Source organism: Protopterus annectens, chromosome 3.part1 (genome assembly GCF_019279795.1).
Source record: "Protopterus annectens isolate FY-2018-M chromosome 3.part1, PAN1.0, whole genome shotgun sequence".
Taxonomy (NCBI): domain Eukaryota; kingdom Metazoa; phylum Chordata; order Ceratodontiformes; family Protopteridae; genus Protopterus; species Protopterus annectens.
Window position 1 is genome coordinate 60,331,361 of NC_056732.1, and position 23,366 is coordinate 60,354,726.

Genomic DNA, 23,366 nt, shown 5'->3' on the forward strand with positions numbered 1-23,366 from the left:
GCAGGGGTATAATCCACATTGGTGAATCCTGTGGGCTGGCCATACTCCAGCTCACTGTGTAGTACTGTTTGTATTCCCCACATGTGTAGTTCTGATCTGTAGAACATGTCCCTACAGTGAACAACACCTCCACCATTGTATGCACAGCTGTCCACACATCTGGCAATGACCGTTTGTGAGGTTTCATGATGGTGTTTCACATAGTTTGCAAGTATTGCACATGGGTAGCCATTGTGATGCATTGCAGGTCCGATCTGTATATTGTGACAGGACCATACATTATGTGTACATGTGGTAAATGGCCACATGGCAGATAGATCTGTACATTAACATGCCTGATAAATAACAGCAGTCTCACCTGCAACGGGCTGCTGTCGCAGCAGAACGCCAGAGGTACCTAAATAGGAGTGACACAGCAGTATGATCATTATCCACGCCTGTATGATAACTGCAGGGTGCAATGTGCATGTTAACACATACGCCAGTGCAATAGACTATACTATGGAGTATGCACATGTGTGCATACACAGAGTAGCATACTATAGTATGCAGCATGTGTGCATACATGCCTTGCATATGATGTTACATTACGTATTGTACAGTGACACATGTAACTATATGGAATATAGTTGTTATATCTGCAGTAGTGACTTACCAGGCAACTCCAGGCTCGGTGGTTGAGAGACACCCACCTCCATGATATCAGCTAAGGCTTGTGGATGTTGTTCTGCAGGTGTCCCCAGGTTGGCCAGAAGCTCCTCGGTGCGTGTGAGTGGGGGCTGGATTGGTGGCCCACCACCTGTTGCACCTTATTACCTGGCAATTGCATTTGCATGCTGTTTCGCCCATCTGATTAGGTCTGTACAGTGTCTGCTCACCTGCTGGTATGTGCGGTTGTGGCCACCCACATCATTAACCCTCCTGCAAAGTTCCTGCCACAGGGCATCCCACTGCTGTGCATCCTGTGGCACATGGCTGAACAGTACATGATGATTATCAAGTAGGTATGGGATGAGGGCCTCATCCTCCAAGCGGGTATAAGGTGGCAACCTTGCACGTGGCATACCTGGAAGACATAATGATGGAGACAGGTCACAGTAACTCACAGAGACGTACAGAGCTACAGCTGAACATACATGTGCATCACATTTATTATGATTAAATAGATGTTCTTCGTGTTTCACTGTTGCAGTCATTACATTTACAGTAATCTGCTGGCAGGTTGCCTTAAGTCGGCCTAATTAACAAAGTCTTGGGTCCTGCGTCGGTTGCTGTCTCTTCTTCCATGACATCAGGTCGTCAGGGGTATAAAACATGCAGCCAATGCCATGCCCGAAGCAGAAACAGTTCACAAGTGCTGGTCAGCCGACTCCTGAAATTTTCATTTTCGAGTTTCAGATCCGAAGTCTTCTACTAAAAAGCTAAGCACTCTGTTGGGGAAACTTTTTCTTGCTCCTTACCGATGTCAGTAAAAGTTAATAATTGCATTACTTGTGGGAAGAAAATACCTCATAAGGATTTTCATTTGTACTGTATTCCTTGCCTAGGGCCTGACCACAATGTACCTTGCTGTCGGTTTTGTGCTTTATTTAATCAACGCACTATCAAACGTCAGTACATTTTTGCTTCTAAATATTGTGGCTCATGCTTTAATTATCCAGAAATGTCATCGGTTAGCAATCCGACTACCGGAATATTTAAAAAAACGCAAAGAAAAAGACAGAGACAGGCCGTTGAGGTCCAAAACTTTGATGACGCTTCTCCTAAGCCAGTCGCCGGTTCACCGGTGCTCAGTGAGGTGCTTTTGCAGCCCCTGATACCCCGCTACGTCTGATTCGCAGGCCTCTACTGAGACCCCATTCAGAGTCCAGTATACCGCAAGATGCTTCAATTATGGAACCCGCGGATGTCTCTACCTTGGATGGTTCCATAGCCGCTATGCAGGCACCGGCTTCTGAGGGTGTTTTCAGGCCTACAGATTTGTATATTAGATCGACGCCATCTTCAAAACTAAGGCCAAAATCTCGACCTATGTCTAAAAAAACCAAGGCCTGGGCCACATGTGCAGGCCCCTATGCCTAAAAACAAATTATCAAAATGGCTAAAGATTTAATTACTCTGATCAGGGGTAGCCAACCCCCACCCCCCTAAGAGGGCTAGGCAAGACATTGATTATGAATCTTCTGAATAGGATTCTATTTCTTCTTACTCTTCTAATGACCAGGAATTGTCTATACCTACTTTTGAGGACTCTGATGCAGAAAATTCCATTCCTTCTGCTTCTCCCCCTGAGGATTTTCTTTTGAGGAAAACTTTACATACCTTAAGGGAACATTTCCACTGGGAAAGTCAGGATTTCTCTGAATCTAAAAAGAGACTTAGGGATTTTCTTCTTCTTCCTCAGCATAGGCCTTTGGCTATACCTCCTGTTCTAGACATTGTTGATGTTTTTTCAGAATCTAGTATGGCTCCTGATTCTCTGCCTCCGGCTCCTTGTAAGCCAGACAGATACTACAGGGTTCCTGACTCCCACTAATTTTTTTTTCAAAAATCCTGTTGCAGATCCTGAAACCATTTCTCAGGGTCCCAAGGGCATTTAAGGCTTCTACTGCTAAAAATCCTAGCCGTTCTGATAGAGATTCCAGGGCGCTGGATAGATGGGGTAAGAAGGTTTACACTTCTGCAACCTTGGCAATCAGGGCTTTAAACTGTCAATTTCATATGCTAAAATATCAACAGCATATTATGGGACTGCTTAAACAGAAAATGATGTTAATTTCTGACTGTATGGAAAACAAAGATTTACAGGACATTCAGCTGAACAAGTTGGAAAACATACTTTGCAATGTGGTTTTGATTCTTTGGAGGCCTCTTGCAGGCTGCTGTAACTGGGTCTGTGCTAAGAAGGCATGCTTGGCTCAAAGAGCAAAATCTGTCTGATCATGTTAAAGCAAATTGTTGGATGCTCCTTTACAACAGGACCAGCTCTTTGGTAATAAGGCTGAAGAAGTTTTAAAAAAGATGGAAGATAAAGCTAAGTCTATGCAAACTGTGAAAGATTTCTTACGAGTGCAACCTCCAAGATTTAGTAGGCACTGGCCTACTAAGAACTGGTCCTTTCCAGCTCCTTCGAGAGCCACTCAAGCCAAACCCAGACATTCCAAAGGCTCCAGATTTCAGTCACAAGGGACTTTCAGAACAAAACAATGGGGTGCCTCCTCTTCCAAATCTAGAAACAACAAGACACCTATGGTGAGCAGTCTCAATGAATTCCCTTTACACTTATCAAGCACTTACCTTTTAGCCGCCCCTTTGGTGGGAAAACTGGTTCTTCATATAAGAAACTGGCAACTTATAACCCAGGACAAATGGGTTTTAAATATAGTATCCCAGGGATACAGATTTCATTTCCACACGTTGCCAATTCCAAACAGATGGCCAGATCTGCCCCCAAATCAGTGGGCAGAGGTCCAGAAACAAATACTTTCCCTCATGAACATGGGGGCTATTCAACCAGTACCAGAAGAGGAAAAGGGACAAGGTTTCAATTCAAGACTTTTCTTGATACCCAAAAAAGACAAATCATGGCGTCCAATTCTGGACTTTTCTACTCTAAACACCTTTCTGGACATTCCAAAATTCAAGATGCTGACTCTTCACCAGTTAACTTCCTATGCTAGGCAATGATGCCTGGTTGGCAACTCTAGATTTAAAAGGGGCTTACCTGCATATCCCAATCAGGGAATCTTGCAGAAGATACCTCTGCTTCCAAGCAGGCTACTTGCATTACCAGTTCTCTGCACTTCCCTTTGGCTTATCTACTGCGCCCAGGGTCTTTACAAAGTGCCTTGCTCCAGTAATTACATTTTGCAGGCAAAGAAATATTCAAATATGTCCATACCTGGACAACTGCCTAATCAGGCAGAAAATAAGGACACTCCTTCTAAACCATCTGGCGTTTGTAAAAAGGGTTCTAACTTGTCTACGGTACACTATAAACGAAAAGAAATCATAACTGGTACCCTCTCAAAAAATTACATTCCTGGGTGCTAGCTTGAATATAACTGCCCAGATGGCTTTCCTTTACACCAGAGAAGCAAATTCATTTGGTGACTTACTTCAAACAGGTGGCCACAAAAAAACATCCTTTCTGCAAGGCAAATACTGCAAGCCTTGGGGTTCATGGCCTCCTGCATTCTTCTAATTCCATATGCAAGACTGCATATGAGGAAACTTAAGTCTATGGAGTCAGCATTGTCACAGCCTGGAAACAATGATTCCTATCATTCCTTGCCTACAACTAGAGTTCCTATGGTGGGCAGAGGCCTGCCACCAAAACAAGAGACTGTCATTCACACCACCCCCTGCCGCCCAAATCCTAACTACAGATGCATCAGACTATGCTTGGGGGGGGCACATCTGGCAGGGAAGTGCATTCAGGGCAAATGGAGCCCATATCAAATGCACCTTCATATCAGTCAAAAATAAATGCTAGCTGTACAGAATGCACTGACAGCCTTCAAGGACTACCTTCATCCAGGACAATTAATGATAAAGACAAACAACACCACGGTTATGTGGTACATAAAAAAGCAGGGGGGTACACACTCCTACCCCTTTGCAGACTAGCCATGGCATTGTGAAACACAGCCTTGACCTATCAAGTACAACTACAAGCTCAGTTCCTGCCAGGAAAGCTGAATACTCTGGCAGACGAACTAAGCAGAAATCTCATGGACCCACACGAATGGAAAATGGAACCATGGACTTTCAACATGTTGACATGCAAATGGGGGAGCCCAGACATAGACCTTTTTGCCTCACCCCACAACTATCAGTTGGACAAATTTTGCACAAGAACTCATCACAAAAAAGCCTGGAAAGTGGATGCTCTATCCTTCAGCTGGAAAAACCTATCAGTCTATGCCTTTCCCCCTCTGCCTTTGCTCTCCAAAGCTCTACAAAAAGTCCAACAGGACAAACCAAAAATGATTTTGATTGCTCCAGACTGGCCTCGCCAACACTGGCACCCACTCCTGCGCAATGTGTCACACCTTCCACCGTGGCACCTGCTTCAGACACCTTACTTGCTGTCTCAGCAGAACAAGCAAATTCTGCACACGCAGCTCCAAAGTTTGAATCTTGCAGCATGGCTAATCACCTAAATTCATCCTTAGCATCCCTCAGCAAACATGTGATGGATGACATTTTGGAGACAAGAAGGCCTAGTACTAGAAAATCTTATGCTGACAAATGAAAAAGATTCTGTGCCTGGAATCAATCTGAAGGGAGTAGCACAGCAGTGCCCAACATTCCTCAGATTTTACAACACTTAACTGAGATGCTTCACAAGGGCCTGTCCTTGTCTTCCATAAAAATCCATGCTTCAGCCATTTCAGCTCATTACAACACAGAACATCTCCTCTTCTCTCATCCTCTGCTAAAGCAGTATCTCAGAGGGGCCAAAAACTTAAGGCCATCCAGGAGAGCTCCAACCCCTGCCTGTGACCTCAATTTTGTATTGGAAAAGCCCACTCTCCCTCCTTTTGAGCCAGCTGCTACTGCAGACTTAAAATTTCTCTCCTGGAAAACAGCTTTCCTTTTAGCAGTCACTTCAGCTAGAAGGATTTCTGAATTACAGGCTCTTATGGCAGTGGAGCCTTTCATCATTTTTCATGCGGACAGGGTATCTCTCAGGACCAATCCATCCTTCATGCCTAAGGTGGTATCCACAGAACAAGGGGGAGCGGATTCTGCATTCATTGGATGTACACACACAACTTAGATTTTACTTAAACAGGACAAAATCTCAAAGAAAATCTGAACAACTGCTGGTGGCATTTGATTTCAAAGCAAACCATTTCCAAATGGATAAGCCATTGTATTCATTTCTGCTATATGCACCATGGAAAAACTATCCCCCAGGGGATCAGATCCCATTCCACCAAGGCTGCATCTACTTCTACAGCCTTTCTCAGAGGTGTTCCTACCAGGGACATTCTAGAAGCTGCTACCTGGAGCTCAGTTCATACGTTCACCAAGCATTACCATTTACCATTGTTCTCTAAATCCAGAGCTGGCTTTGCCATTGCTGTCCTGCAGGGCCTTATAGCTGGTCCTAATGCTGTATAATTCCCTCCACCCAGCCATAGCTTTGGGACTCTACCCAAATGTAATGACTGCAACAGTGAAACGCGAAGAACATAGTACAGTTGCGTACACTTACCATAAATGTAGATGGTTGAGTGTATTCACTGTTGCAGTCCTGGTTACCCTCCCTCCAGCCCCCTATTTTTCTCTGGCTATACCTCTACTTTCTTTCACTATGCTTAAAAGCCCTTTTGGTATATTTGCTTTTGGGATTGGAGGTATTTTTTTTGTGTTTTTTAATTTTATTTGCTCCCCATTTGGGGGGCACCGGACATCTGGGGCAAGAAAAACTGATGTAATGGCGTCGGCTGCATGTTTTATACCCCTGACGACCTGACATCATGGAAGAAGGGACAGCAACTGACGCAGGACCCAAGACTTTGTTAATCAGGCCAACAGAGGGCTACCTGCCAGCGGATTACCCTAAATGTAATGATTGCAACAGGGAATACACTCGAACATCTACATTTATGGTAAGTGTACACAACTGTACTTTGTCTTTGGAAAAGACACTGACACCACTGACATGTTTGTGTCACACACATTTGACACTCAATGGTGATTGGATATTATATATGTGTGTCACCTGATTACATAGCTTATACTCCATAGGTTCATAGGTTGGTACTAGGCTATCGGCCCTAGGGCCTATACAAGCCTAGCCATAACAATTGCCTGGCTATTTCTTACCATACTGTTTACTTCCCTGGACCCCTATCTAGCAGGGCGACTGATGTGATCCCCGGGGTGAATTTCCTTTCTCCCATGCAATCATCAAGTTTCCTTTTGAAGGGGGCCAAAGAGGCGCTTTGCTTGACATGTATGGGCAGTCTATTCCAGAGTCTGGGGAGTCTCTGGGTCAGGAACCTATTTCTCCAGCATGTTCCGTTTATTGTGTTGACAAGATTTAGATCCCTGGAGCGTGTGGCTCTGAGGAATTGGGATTTCTTTTAAGTGTAGCATGTCCAACAGCTCTGGGTTTGACATGGCCTTGTATGTTAAGCAGAGATCGCCTCGGAGTAGACTATATGTGACAGAGTATAGCTGGAGTGTTTTAAGGCGGTCAACATAAGGCATCTGCTTTAGGCCTGTGATTCTTTTAGTGAGGTATTTCTGCTGCCTTTCCAGTTGTTGCAGATGTCTTGAGAGGTACATACCAAATGGGGCGTCGTATTATATAATGGGTCTAATGAGGGATGAGTACAGTGGGACAATGACCTCCTTTTTTTCTGGATGAAAAGCACATAGTGATGAGGTATGCCACATAGAAGGATTTCCTGACTGTTGTGGCGATGTGGTTATTGAAGGTGAGACCACTGTCCTCCTGTGTCCCTAAGTCTCTTATCACACTTTTGGTGTTTAGCGTACTGCCACCTATGTGATAATTCACGGGTACATGTTTTTTCCCAAAGGGGATAACTATACATTTCTTGGCATTGAGCTTGAGCCCATGGCTCTGGCACCAAGCATCTGTTTCTGTAAGGCCCTTTTGTAGAGTATCCACATCATTTGGGGATCAATAATGGCTCCCAGTTTACAGTCATCTGCGAACTTTGTTAGCCAGAGTCCCTCAGTGTTGGCCTGTACTTCAGAGAAGTAGATGCCAAACAGGAGAGGCCGCAGGACTGAATCCTGAGGTGCTCCACTTGTCTGGAGCTGGATTTGGAGTCAGCTACTTTTACAGTGTGGGTTCTGCCAGTAAGCTAGTTGGCAACCCATCGAGTGACATAGAGATTAATGCCCAGCTTAGTAAGTTTATCTATGATTCCAGAGTGGGGGATGGTATCAAAGGCCTTGGCGAGGTCCAGATAGGCTGTGTGGACTGCCTTACCCTCGTTCATGGCTCTGGAGACTGATTCGAAGAAGTCACTAAGGTTCAGGAGACAAGATCGGCCCTTCATGAACCCAAACTGGGTGGGGTCCAGTGTTTTAAGGTTGTCAATGTCTTTGTTTATAAGTTCCATGATAATACGTTCCATGGCCTTGCAGATCAGGCTTGTCAGACTGATGGGGCAGTAGTTCCTGGGATCCAAGGGGGATCTCCCCTTGTGGAGTGGGATAACTGCAGCTGTGCGCCACTCAGTGGGCACGAGACCTGAGGCGAGGGTATGATTAAACATGACACTTAGGTGAGGTGCCAGTTCATTTTGTAGTTCATGTAGTACACAGCTCGGGATGTCATCTGGTCCCATGGATTCTGTATTCTTAGCTTTGGAGAGTACGTTTTTTTACCTGTGTGGCCGTTTTCACCAGAATTTGGCAATCTTCCAGTATTGAGATGGGCCATTTAGGGGGTGAGAGGGGGGTGAAGTTGGCACTGAATCGATCTGCCAGGATATTGGCAATATCCTTGGGATCAGTATATTTAATGCCATTCTGTTGTAGCTCAGAGCAGATCTGAGCATTGTCATTTAGATTTTTGACATAGTTATAGAATGCCTTGTGGTTGTCTTAGGAATCTTTGGCAATTTTATTTTCGTAACTAGCATTGGAGGATTTTATGAGGGATCTCAGCTTCTTACTGAGGCTGGTAAGGGAGTTTTTTGCATCCTGGGATTTTCCTCTTTTCTGCAACAGTTTTTTCCTTTTGTTATAAAGCTTGTTTATTTCAGGTGACCACCAGATTGGCTTCCTTTTTTTGGAGGAGAGCATCTTGGTTCTATTTGGGATGGCACGATTCATGCATGAGTGGATGTGCTCATACAGTGCCTTAGTGTAGGACTCAGCAGTCAGACTTTCAGTTTCTGTCTGCATGGGTGTCATGAAGTTTGTAACTTCTGACTTGAGTAGCATGAAGTTGGCCTTGGAGAAGTTTTTATGGAGGTTTCATTACTGGGGGTTAGGGGTGGGATGTGGATGTTAAGGGTGATTAGCTTATGGTCTGACCTGACCAACGAGGGGGTGACCATAGGTGTGGCGCATCGATTTCCCATGTTGGTAATGACCAGGTCTTGGATATTGGAGCCCCTGGTGGGACTATGGATTAGTTGATCCAGGGCATTGGAATTTATGAATTCCAAGAACCGTTGAGCAAAGGTGTTGGTGCACGAGTAGTTTTCCCAATTAATGGCAGGGTAATTGAAATCACCCAGTATTGGGGTGTTTGGTTGTATATTAATATTTTCCAGTATGTTTAGAAAGGTGTAGTGAGAATCTTCGGGCATGGTGGGGGATGTGTAGCAAGCTACAGTTTGGATTACAGTCTTACCTAGTGTTAATTGTACCTGGAGCATTTCAAACGCATTGTGTTGGGCAGTTAACCTGGTGGTGTGAATATCCTTGGTGAATATGGACACTCCTCTAACTTTTGTGTTTCGATCCTGGTTTGGTAGCCAAAAAGTGTGGAGTTGTAGCCTGGTATTGCAGGGGTGGTCTCTGGTGCCTTGAACCAGGTCTCAGTTACTACACAGATATCGATGTTCTCCATTTTTAGGAGTGCCTCGAGAGAGTGCATTTTGAGGTTTAGAATTCTAGCATGGAGTAGCATTACCTTCAGATTTTGCATGCTTGTACCTGTTACGGTAGTGGTTTTATCCTTTGGACTTTGCCTAAAAAAGGCAGTATAGGGGTGGCAAGAGCCTTAGCCAGTAACCTGAATCCCAAGGATGACAGGTGCAGACCATCTCTGGCAAAGCATTGTGGTCTGTCTATCATGTTGTCCCAGGCAGACAGATACTGGATCCCCTTTGAATAACACCAGAAGCTTAGCCAATTGTTGAAGTCAATCATTTTGTCCTTATATTGTGGTATCATTCTGGGCGAAGGCAGGATGCTACTCAGGGCTAGGGTCATATCTGCATGGGCCACATGATCTGAGTGCTCTTCCATGTCTCTTTTCATGTAGTCCAGGGAGGTACGTCTCAAGTCATTCATTCTAATGACAATGACAGAGTCATATTTGCACTTGTGGAGTGACTTGAGTGCATGAGTTATGTGGCGGATCCTGGCATCCAACAGGCAGCTCACTGTAATTTTCTCCTTGTTCAGCCTGGTGAGTGGGACATCAGTGTGCCTGACTATAGAGTCACCTATGACTAAAAGTGTTAGGTATGTTGTCTTGCCTTAGGGGCTGTTGCTGGGTGGCACACTGGTGTTGTGAGCTATGTGACACTTTGGTTGTGATTGGTGTTTGTTTGCGTTTCAGCTTCGGAGGTCCTTGTTACTTGGGCAGGTTACAGTTAAGGGCGTCCGCATATGTGGATTTAGTGTTGCTATGTGTGGGTGTTGGTGGTGTGAGTTTAGAAGGGCTGTGTGTTGCTTGAGGTGTAGTGCGGATGGTAACCTTCTCCTCTTGACTGTCTAGCACAATCTTGGGTGGAGAGAGCGTTGCTTCCAGTTTGGCTATGTAAGTGCATCTCTCACAGGTTGTAGTGTTGGGTGGTAGGACGAGAGGGTTGTGTGTGTACATGAGGCAATTGCTGCATTGTCCCAGTATGCCCAGATTCACCAGGTGGACAGGAGAAATCAACGAAAGCTGACCCTTGGACATGCCTGGTTTGGTGCTTTTTTTTTCTTTTTTTTAAAGTACAGGAGCTGTTTTCCATTAGCAAGGTACTTTGCAATTATAGGCTGTTTAGTGCTTATGATTAATTTATCCTTATTAATAAGGAGAGTTGAGTGCTTGTATCAGTTTAAGGATTCCTAGTGCTTTCCAGCAGGAATTAGAGCAAGTGCTAGTCACAGGGATGCTTAAAGGTAAGATGAAAAAAAATGTTTATCCTAAACACTGCAGTGTGCACTAGGGAAGTTAGATGTGAAAGTAGGTAACTTAAGTTTTACCTGTCTAAAAAGTTAAGTTTTAGTGGAGAGTCACTATTTTTAAAACAGCAAGATAGATTGAAAGGGGGGTGATCACTTTTGTATTCTGGTACTATGGAATACAATAGAATGGCCAATAAATTTAAATAGTTGAAGGGGAGTGATTTCACAAAATGATCATTTTGTGCTTACACAAGCCAGTAAAAGCAGAGAGGAAATTAGATATATGGTCAAATTAACATAAGAGGCAGGCAGCTAGAAAGACGGTGGTATTTAAGAACACAACAATGACAGGGTAGGGGGATGGGGAAAATTGTCTGCCTGACTCACAAGAAACAGAGCTGTGGTGTCTTTTGAAGTTTTAATATGCAGTTAAAAGCAGAACACAAGCAAAACACAAGGTAAAGAAAACAAATTGAGCACTCAAAATATAAAAAGGCAATAAACCAATACAAAATACAACAAATAAAAAGCAAACCATCCTTTCCCTCACAGCAAAGTGTAGCACAGTCTGGGTGAGCCTTTCTAATAAAGCTCTGAAAATAGCCACCACTAAAAAAACAGAGCCAGCCACGCCAAAGCTTGTGTATGGTAACGCCCACCCCAACCCCTCACCCCTCTCCGCCAACATACCTTATTGTGTGATGCAGCATCCTCGCACCAACAACCATCCTTTTCTTTTCTTTCGCCGCTTTTTTGATTGATTTACTATGCTTTTCAAAAAAAAGCATAAGTAAATCAATTTTATTTAAACTCCTATAGTCTGTTTGAAAAACAGAATAGAGAGTTTGAGTGTTTTTTCTTTCATCGCGAGAATCATTTGTTTGATTGATGATAGTCGAAAAAAACGGAGGGGTGGCAAGCCTATCTGAAAAGTTTTATTTTATCCCTTAAATAGAAGGTTTAGTTCCTAGCTCCACCCCCTCAGTTCACAAATGATTAACCTTAGGTGACCTCTTCTATCTTGTGTATGAGTCTTTAATTGATCTGTTCTAATTTCTGCCTGACTCACAAGAAACAGAGCTGTGGTGTCTTTTGAAGTTTTAATATGCAGTTAAAAGAAAAACACAAGCAAAACACAAGATAAAAGAAAACAAACCACAGCACTCAAAATATAAAAAGGCAATAAACCAATGCAAAATACAACAAATAAAAAGCAAAACAACCTTTCCCTCACATGTGGATGCTGTCTTGATGTGGGCATGTCTGTTTGCTTGTACTGGTGTTCTTACCTATCAGCACATGCCTGGATGTGTCCACATTAATGCAGTCGACCTTGATACTGTGTATATGTTACATATAAAGGCTTATACTGCCTTAATGGACATGACCTGTGACCCTGCAGACTTGCTCACGGAAGGTTTTACATGTACGTGTTTTGCCATATACATCTACACGGCACGGTACAGCAGTTCAGCATCCTGCCATGTATCACCTGTGTTACACATGGGACACTGGCTAGCCTGATGGTATTTGCAGGGTTGGATATCAACTATAGCATGTACGGTCAAGGCAACTAGTAGCTGACAACCAAACAAAACGAAAAAATGAGCTGCAGACCTGCTGGCAAAAAAAACAAGTAAACCAGAAGCCAAAAATTTAGCGCTTTCATCCACTGTTTAATACGTGAACTTCCTCAGAAACATTTTCAAATGATTTCCAGTTCCTTAAATCCATCATGATTTACATCACTCATATATATACATGTTTTTTTGTTTTATATATTACATTTTATATATATCATATTATATACATTTTGGTGTGTGTACTTGTGTGTATATATCATCATTATTTTTATATTGTCATATATTTTTTACGATATTTATACATATATTTTTTCACATGTGTATTTTATATTTTCATAGTGACTGTTTGGTTCTATGTTTGTGTGTGTGTGTCTGTCTGTCTGTCTGTCTGTGTGTGTGATGTGTGCGTGTGTGTGCACGTGTGTGTGTGTGTGTGTGTGGGGGTTACATGTCTATATGTCCATATGTGTGTGTGTGTGTGTGTGTGTGTGTGTGTGTGTGTGTGTGTGTGTGTGTGTGTGTGTGTGTGTGTATGCATGTGATTGTTGTGTCTACGTGGGGGAGGTCTTTGGATACACATTTCATATGCTCAAGTCAATTATTATGCTATTCACACAGCATGAATTTACACTGCACTTTTATGACTGTATTTTTGCATTTATACATATGTATGTGTATATATCTGTATATACATTAATTTGTATATATACATATATATATTTTTTTATTTGTTATCATTATGACAATACTTCATTTTTGTAGAAAATCACATTTATTTTTTCAGTTTGATGGTCATGGTGTCATTTCCTGTTTAGTAAGTTATTTAAGGAACTGAAAATCATTTGAAAATGTTTCTGAGGAAGTTCACGTATTAAACAGTGGATGAAAGCGCTAAATTTTTGGCTTCTGGTTTACTTGTTTTTTTTGCCAGCAGGTCTGCAGTTCATTTTTAAGGCAACTAGTAGGCTATATGCCCTGGGCCATGCATGAGCCTAGGATGAAAGATTACCTAGCTGTAGCTGACAGGCAGGTTTCTGGGGCCAGGTCAAGCAGTGCCACATAATTGATCCACAGGGTTAATGATATATTTACCATGCGGTCATCACACCATGTCTGAAAGAGGGGCAATGTGCAGCTTTGCTGGACAGGGATGCATAGTATGGCAGGAGTATGTAAAGTGTATGGGACAAGGATCTGTCCAGCATGTGGTGATCCTTGTACTAGGAAGGTGGATGTCCATGAAGTATGTGTTTGAGATCAGGATGTGTACGTGTAGCATGTCCAACATCACTGGGTTGGACATGGCTTTATTCAGGGTAGGCATCATGCTACATAGTGGAGATGGGGATTGGGAAGGCTGGTATAGGCCATCTGAACATGGCCAATACCACTTAAAGGAAATATGTGATCTGATATGGGTCACTTGAGTGTTGAGTATGGCTGAACAATGGTCTCTATATTCATGGACGTCACCCTGTCATGATTAGGGTTGCCACTTACAACTACCTGACAGGTGTGGTGACGTAACTATCACAGGAAATACAACTGCCCAGCTGCATCCCTTACACACAATGTCCATTATGTTGACCACTGCCTAGGTGGTAGTTCATGGGTACAGGGTTATTAACGTAGGGGTGACAATGCAATATGTAGAAGTCAGATTTTGGCCATATGTCACACACCTTACCCACAAAGCCCCTTCTGTATGTTGTCTGCCATACTCATTGAGTCAGCTATTGCTCCTAGGTCATAGTCATTCGCATACTTCAGTAGGCAGATGCCTTCTGTTAGTCTGTGTGGTATAGACTACAGTGAGGGGGAGTATAATGAATTAACCCTGTCTTACTGTAGCTGGCACTGGTGTGATGTGCATGTATTATTCAGACACCTTCTGTAGTGTTGGTTCTGCCAGCAGTCCAGTTGCAAAACACTCCTGTGACATAGGAATGTACATCTAGGATATACTGAGTGTAGGTGGAGCACAGTATGAGTGATGATGTCCTATGACCTGGCAAGGTTATGATATGCTGTGTGAAATCAACCTTACTATCATCTACATCTGTACTGCTGACATCAAATAAGTTGATCAATGTTCATGGCCTTTCAGACCAGACTCAGCAGGGTAGTAGTGCAGTACTTCCCATTATCAGTGGTGTTTCCCCCTTTGAGGGTTGTGATAACTGTTGGTGTGCACCATTCAGTGTGTACACAGCCTGACATGGAACTATGTTTTACATGATGTGTATGTGGAGAGCAAATTGTTTTGCCATATGTGTATGATACAACCTGGGATGTGGGCAGGTCCCATGCAGCCTGAGTGCAGCTTGTACCTGCATAGTTGTGGTTATAGGGCCTCTGTAGTGTACATGGATATATGATTGTGTACCTGTTGGGGGGGCAGTGTGTTTGTGTTATCCAAGACCCTATCTGGATTGCTTATTCATGCTCAGCACTTGTTCAGAACTTGTAAGCACTAAATAAGCTACTAATTACTATAGCACTCAATCTTCCCCATTACCTAGAGGTAAACATTTTTTGTACTTACTTTTCTCACTTTCTTAGAGAAAAACAGCTCTTGTACTCACTTTCCTCACTTATCTAGAGGAAAATAGTTTTTTATTCAGGCATGTCCAAGGGTCAGCTCCCAGTGTTCTCTCCTATCTGATGAATCTGAGCATCTTGAGGCAATGTAGAAATTGCCTCATGTACACAGACAACCCTCTCCTCCTTCCAAACAACACTGCAACCTGTGAGAGATGCACTTATCTAGCCAAACTGGAGGTAAAGCTCTCTCCAACCAAGACTGAACTTGACAGTCATGTGGAGAAGGTAAACATTTGCACCACACCACACTCATCACATAGTCTCACTAAATCTACACCACCAGAGTCCACACATAGTAACACAAAATCATTCGCGAAGGCTCTCAATAATAATCTAAGCAACAGAGACCTCCAAAGTAGAAACGCAAGCAGCCTCCATCCCCCAACTCAACCCAAATGACACATAGCCCACAGACTCAGTGTGCCACTCAACCACAGCCAGTAAGGCAAACAATGTACCCAACACACTAGTCATAGATGACTCTATAGTCAGGCACACTGATGTCCCACTCACCAGGCTAAACAAGGAGAAGGTTACTGTCAGCTGCTTGTCGGGTGCCAGGATCAGCCACATAACCCACACACTCAGGTCACTCCACAGCAAGTTCAAATATGACTCTGTCATTGTCCATGTTGGTGTGAATGACCTGAGACGTACGTCTCTGGACTACATGAAAAGAGACATGGAAGAGCTCTCCGATCTTGTAGCCCAGGCAGGTATGACCCTAGCCCTGAGTAGCATTCTGCCATCGCCCAGAATGATACCACAGTATAAGTACAAAATGATTTACTTCAACAATTGGCTAAGCGTCTTTTGTCATTCTAAGGGGATCCAGTATCTGTCTGCTTGGGATGGCATGGTCAACAGACCACGATGCTTTGCCACAGATGGCCTGCACTTCTCGCCCCTGGGATTCCGGATACTGGCTAAGGCTCTTGCTGCCCATATAGTGCCTTTTTTAGGCAAGGTTCAAATAACAAATTCACCACCATAACAGGAACAGGCAAGCAAAAACTGAGGGTAATGCTACTCAATGCTAGAAGTTTAAATCTCAAAATGCACTCACTCGAGGCACTCCTTAAAATGGAAAACATCAATATCTGTGCAGTGACTGAGACCTGGTTCAAGGCTCCAGAGAGCACCCCTGCACTACCAGGCTATAACTCATACCACACTTTTCGGCCATGTAACCTGGACCGAAACACCAAAGGCAGAGGTGTGTCCATATTAATTAAGGATATCCACACCTCCAGGCTCGTTGCTTAGCACAGTGCATCCGAGGTTATCCAAGTGCAACTAACTCTGGGCAAAACTGCAATCCAAATTGTAGCTTGCTACAGATTCCCCACCATGCCCCAGGATTTCCACTCCTCTTTTCTTGATGTACTGGAAAATATTAGGGTTCAACCAAATACCCTATTAATGGGCAACTTCAACTACCCCACCATTAACTGGGAAAACTACTCTTGTACCAACTTATTATCTCAACGCTTTCTGGAATTCTTAAACTCTAATGCCCTGGATCAACTTATCCACACCCCCACCAGGGGCAACAATATCCTTGACCTAGTCATTACCAACATGAGTGACCGGTGTTCCACACCTGAAGTCAACTCCTCGTTGGTCCGATCCAACCATAAGCTAATCACCCTTGATATCCACATCCCACCCCCACCCCTCATTAAGGAAACCACAGTAAAATATTTCTCCAAAGCCAACTTCATGCTTCTTAAGACAGAAGTGGTGAACATCATGACACTCATGCAGATGGACAATACAGTTACAACTGCTGAATCCTACACAAATGCACTCTATAAGCACTTACACGAGTGCATGGATCGTGCTATCCCAAACAGAACCAAGATGCTATCCTCCAAAAAAAGGAAGCCAGTCTGGTGGTCCCCTGCCATAAACAAACTGTACAACAGAAGGAAGAAACTGTTGCAAAAGAGAGGACAATCCCATGAGTGGAGGAGCTCCCTGGTCAGCCTCAGTAAGAAGCTGAGATTCCTTACAAGATCCTCCAAAGCTAGCTATGAAAACAAAATCACCACTAATTCCAAGGACAGCCACAAAGCATTCTATAGCTATGTCAAGAATCTCGATGGCAACACCCAGATCTGCTCTGAGTTACAGCACAAAGGCACGAAAATTACAGAACCAACTGATATTGCCAACATCCTGGCAGATAGGTTCAGTGCTAACTTTAACCCCCTCTCACCCCCTAAAGGGCCCATACTTATACAGGAAGAATGCAGAGTCCCTGTAATCACAACTACGCAGGTAAAAGCTGCACTCTCTAAAGCCAAAAACACAGCATCTATTGGACCGGACAACATCCCAGGCTGCGTTTTACACGAACTGGCTCCCCACTTAAGCACCATGTTCAATAATAGCCTTGCATCAGGCTTTGTGCCCACTGAATGGCGCACAGCAACAGTTATCCCACTCCACAAAGGTGGAGCCACAACGGACCACGGGAACTATTGCCGTATAAGCCTGATTAGCCTGGTCTGCAAGGCTATGGAGCACATCATCATGGATCTCATTCACAGAGACATTGGGTACCTCCAAATCTTTGACCGCACCCAGTTTGGCTTTGTTAAGGGCACACCATGCCTCCTAACCCTGGTGGACTTCTTTGAGACAGTTACCAAGGCATTATATGAGGTTAAGGAGGTCCACACAGCCTACCTTGACCTCTCAAGGGCTTTCAACATCATTCCCCATTCTGGTATTATCGACATACCCATCCATCTGAACATTAACCCCTACATCACAAGATGGTTTGCAAAGTGGCTCATGGACAGAACCCATACAGTGAGAGTTGCATACCTAGATCCGACTGTAAACCAGTTACAAGTGGAGTCCCCCAAGGATCAGTCCTAGGACCCCTCATGTTCGGTATATACTTCTCCAAGGTACAGGCTGAAAAGGTTTGCAGACAACTGCAAACTAGGCGCCATAATTGGTTTCCCAGCTGATACAGACACCCTCCAGAAGGGTCTCACTGAGACGGATACCTGGTGTCAATATCATGGCCTCAAACTGAATGGCAAAAAGTGCATAGTCATCCCCTTTGGATAAAACTAATTACCCACGGACTGCCACATAGGTGGTAGTCCCCTACATACAGAAAAGGTAATAAGGGATCTGGGAACCCAAGTAGATAGCAAGCACTCCTTTGATAACCATATTGCCAAGGTGGTTAGAATATCCTTCTACGTGCCCCCCCCAATCTCAAATGGGTTTGCATCCAGAACAAAGGAGGCCATTGTGCCTCTCCACTCATGACTTATTAGACCCATTAAAGAATACAACACCCCATTTGGGATGTACCTTACAAGACAACTGCAACAGCTTGAACGACCACAAAAGTACCACACCAATTGAATTATGCTTGGCTGCCATGATTCATCTGTTGCCCTTTACTTCACTTTTCAACCAAATTCCCCTCCCATTGTCAGGCATGCATCCAGCTGCCGGCTTTCTTGTTTTGTACTTTCCCAACCCAAGATTGTGTTGCAAAATGTGTTATGTAGCTGGTCTACTGCAAGTTTGCTTTGTTCTGCTGTGACAGTTCTCTTTTCTTTGCAGTACGGCACCTCCGCTTTCCTGTTCTGCAGGTAGCTGCTAGCAGCCTTGTTAGCTGTTGTCTATGGCCCACTGTGAGTTCCTAGGTGTTAATTACTCATTTGTACTCCAATTACCATGCTGCAGCATTTTCTTATTTTCTTCCCGTATCCTTCCTGTTTCAGCTGTGGTGCGCGCCGTTCACAGCCGTTTACCGGGTTTCGAGAGCGTTTTCATATCCACGTTCACATGCACATTCGGTTACCTTGTATGCTCTCAGCTAAGCAAAGCTATGGCTACTTCAACACACCCCTATCCTGCAGCTTTGCTTACCAACAGGCAAACTGGATTAGCAATGCTCCAATGTGCTTACAGCTAAGGTGGCACACCCCTCTCTTGATGTCATCTTTATCTCCAGGCCACACCTCGGTGTTGTACCGCTACGCTGTGAGGTACATCCTTACGCCAGTGGGGATTTTGTGATTCAGTATTACTTGTCTCATTTGCATGGCATTGACTACTAATACCTAGTTACCGCACAGAACACTGTCACAGCCCCTTAGCAACCCTTGCGCCATGGTGTGGTGTAGCATGCATGACATTGACTATTATGGGGAATTCATGAAATGTGTTACATTGCAGTTTTATTACATATAAATAAATTTTCATTGTGATCCCGTTTGCGCTCCGATCCACTGCGATTTTACTTTGCGTTAGTGTGGGCATGACATTAAATGTTCCTTTTTATATGTTGTGCATGTTTTTTTTATGCCAGTGGGTATATATTTAGCCATTGGCATATATTAACAGTATAATACTTGAGTTTGGTCCACTGTCATGGCTCCGATTTTATGTTTGAAAAAATGTAAACCATTTTTTTCGGTTTACATTTCTGCATGCTTACACTACGCCTGCACCACTTCCTGAATCGCTATATACCTTCATTTGCATGCTACGCTGCTGCGCATGAGGTAATTAGCATACATGCGCCGGGAGCTGTGCTGCCGTGGTGTATGCAGGTAGTGCACGTGGAAACAGCTCGTACCTGAATCGCTCGGCAGCCATATTTGGTGTTAGATCGCTAACACTGCGCCTGGCGCAAGCTTCATGAATCCTGGGGCCTGTCTGTGAAAAATATAAAAATTACATTCTGCGTTTTTTTTTTTTATCTTTTTATATTGCCTCTAATTAGTTTGATACCATCCACTGTTTACTGTGTTTGTCAAGAATTATATCAGTTTGTCTACACACTGTTAATAATTGCTGATATGCTGCATTTTTACTTGCCTTTCCTTCTAAAACTTGTCCAATAAATCTGTTCCATTTCTTTTCAAGAAAAGTAAAATTCTTTTTTAAAAACGTAAGGCAGTTGAAGTCACTGAAATTCACTAGTACTTGTGATGTGTTGACTTATGGCGCCTGTGTTCTGGAAAGCTTTGTGAATATGCTTCACTTCCGTCTGGGTCCTAGCTGTTCTGGCACTAGCTGTTCTGGCATCTGAATCCAAAGATTACAATCAGCTGCTCAACACTGTCCAAAGCGATCAGGGATTATGGTCAGAACACAATTTTTAGTTTCTTGAAACTCTTCACTGAATACTCGTGTATAACCTAGAAAAGCTAGACAAGTTCATAATTTCTGCAACATCTATTCAGTACTTTTTTAAAATAGGTATATACTTCAAGCCAAATAATGCACTTTATTTTTTTACTTTTTTAGGAACCTCTGGTTTTGACCATCTTAATATCACTTTTTGTCAAGTTGCATAACATCGGGGTTAGTATCTAAACCTTTTATGCACTGTAGTATTTTTATTTTACTTTTCTGATTGTAATTTAAATATGTATGCTTTTTTTTTCCTTAGGATGATATTGTAAATGATATATCTGCTGAACACATATCTATCTGGCCATCGTCTATACCAAAGTAAGAAAATATTATTGATATTACCTAACATTCTTGGACTGAATTTAATTCCTCAAGGATGTTGAAGTGAACTGAGCATGGTTATTAAAGGAATGTTTAGCAGTTGATTCATTCTTTATATCATGGCCGGCATCAGCCAGTTCAAGATCGCAGAGGAGCTAAAGCCTGTCCCAGCTCCTAGCAGGTGCAAGGCAGAGAAACGGATTCTAGATAAGTTGACAGTCTTTTACAGGATGTTTGGGCACATATGTACTCTAGAGCACTTGTGCACACAGAGAAACATCGTTTACACAGGTGGATGGATTTGGCATAATGATTAAGGTCTTTACCTTACAGACACAAAGTGCAGGGTTTCATTCTGACCTCTGGTTATTAGCTAGGCTTAAAATGACCGTTAAGTACAGTTAGGTTAGTATTTACCTATGAATCTATATAGACCTTTAGGGGTTGGGAGTTGGCATAATGGTAAAGGTGTATCTGATGTTGTCCATTTCATTATGTATCACGAACGGGTCCTCTGATCCAACTCTGCTATTTCTTCCAGACCTATGATCTGAACCTCAGGTTCCTCTTTCTCCCATAATGCCTCACTCCTCTTCAACCTCCCAGATCTCATTTGCCGCCTTCCAACACAGACACAACTCCGAGTCTGATAAGTGATTTTTTTTTTCATTTAACTCAATTTTCTTATTAGCCTTTTTCTTACTTCTGCTTAGTTTTTGTGTTCTGTCTCTGTTAGTGGTACCTCCCCTCCCTTCTTAGGTAGCTATCTCCCTGTTCCTTGGAGTTTGTCACTGGTGTTAGGGTTTTTCCTGCCCTCTGCCTCTTCTTTCTCTTTTTTTTTCATTTTTTTTACTTTATATATTAAAAAAAAAACTTTCCCCGTATCTTTAAGTTACGTCTATATTAGGAATAGTGTTAGTGTGTGTGTGAGCTGTGGTGTGCTATTTTTATTTCAGCATGTCTGACAAACCTGCGGGTTTGGACAAACCCTCTGGTTTTAACAGGTGTGTTTCTTAAGGCATAAGATTCCACATTCGGATCCCCACAAGAGGTGTGTGTATTGTCTGGGGGCCGGGGTACTTGGAGATGCCATGCAAAAACTGCTCAGCCTTCAGTCCCTATGCCCTTGCTGATCAGTGAAAAAAGATGATCCTCAGAGGTCTTCTCCCATCCTCTGGAGCTGAGACACCTGTCCCTAAGAAGCATGCCCCCTCAGCTACTCTGGGGACCATATCTTCTGCTCCTGAGAAGTGCAGAAAACTTAATTCATAGATTAGTACTAGGCTAACTGCACTTGTGGGCCATTTTAAGCCTAGCCATTTACCTCATGTGAGAATAAAACCCTGCACCTTGTGTCTGTAAGGTAAACACCTTAACCATTATGCCAAGCACCCATCTGTCCCAAACTGTCGGATCTGTCATCTTCAGATCCCTCTTGTTCCCTGCTTCTCTCCAGGCCCCTCAGATCCAATAGAGTTGGCGCTGGCCAAGACGTCCTGTCTCAGACCCTCAGCCTTCGGGTCCAGTCAGTCGGATCCTGTGGAGATAGTTTGGATCCACAGCTCTTCATCTCCGGAGCAAACTCTGTTGGGTCAGACACTCCTGGATTGGAGGTCCAGGAGCCATACTCCATGTTGGAGCAAATCTCCTTCCCCTCTTCTGACCGTCCGGACCAGTTTGCCACCAGTCAAGTCTACACATCCCTAAGTTTCCTCTAGATCCTCTCTGATGTCCCACTCCAATATGGCTAGGGTGATGATGAGTTTTCTCAAAGTCTAGATCTAGCTGGGGATCTTGCCTTCTCCAACCCATGCTGGATCCGTGAGTTTGCCATCCCCAATACTGCAGCCCTCCTCCTCTAGTCTGATCTTTGTTTTTGTAGTTGCAGGGCCTGGCATTCCCAACTGGACCATCAGCAGAGTGCAGAATATGTCTTTCCTCTACTCTGACAGTGATACAGACCAGCTTGGGTCTGATACCTTTGGAGCTGAGCAGGTCCTGGACCCGAGATGTTGGTGCCGGGTCCTTGGGAGTGGTGTTGGCTCCAACCCTTTCAGAGCCACCCATTCCCCTGGGGGGCCTCGGCCTTTGACAGATTGGAGCCGGTGCCTTCTGGAGGTGTCAGATCTGGGGTGGCCTCATACTTCTCTTCTTTAGCAGCTTTGGCTCTGAGGGTGGAAGGGCAGTTTCTCCTGGCAGTGTCTGCTTTCCAGGTGGCAAAGAGGGCTTTCTCCACACAACAAGATATGGTCCCTCTTCTGACAGGCCCTACCCAACCCCCTGCGGATCAGTACTTTGCTCCCATTTATCTCATCCATGGTCAGCCCCTCCTGGAGAGCCTCTAGCCTACCCCTCAGCAAGAGGTTCCCCTGTCTTCTGAGTCCAGTCCCGAGTACCCCACTGAAGAGGTCCCTCAGGAGCGTCTGTGCAAGAGGAAGCACCTAGACTCCCCTTTAGAGTTTTTGACAGAGGACACTGATTTCAGTGAGGGGGGAAGGCTGCCCTCGATCTCCACCGAAGATATCTCCTTTGGAGATATCTTGGAAATTCTGAAGCAAAAAGGGTGGCTGGTCTTCCCAACCCCCTTCCTCTGTGGAGTCAGTGTTCCTAGAGGCATTCGAGATGGGCTCATCTACGTCTTGGGTGACCCGTATTCCACTGATAAAGGCAGTTATGCCGAAACCGGTATAGGGGATTAATCTTTGAATTACCTACTACATGGCAGTTTTTTGAGTCTTTTTTGCCACAAACACCACAGTGCTGGCCATTTGTGTTTTGACTCGTCCAGTGGACCAGCTCATTGACCTTATCACCCACTGGGCTTGG

The 23,366-nt window shown here is 43.9% G+C and overlaps 1 protein-coding gene across 1 annotated transcript in view; it reads left to right on the forward strand.

Moving 5' to 3' along the window:
- LOC122797632 (integrator complex subunit 8-like) overlaps nt 1-23,366 on the forward strand; it is a 1,436,218-nt gene that overhangs the window by 880,761 nt on the left and 532,091 nt on the right. Inside the window, exons 14-15 of the mRNA XM_044066176.1 lie at nt 20,331-20,387; nt 20,476-20,537. Of these exons, the coding sequence (XP_043922111.1) occupies nt 20,331-20,387; nt 20,476-20,537 (119 nt within the window). The remainder of the gene's footprint in view (nt 1-20,330; nt 20,388-20,475; nt 20,538-23,366) is intronic.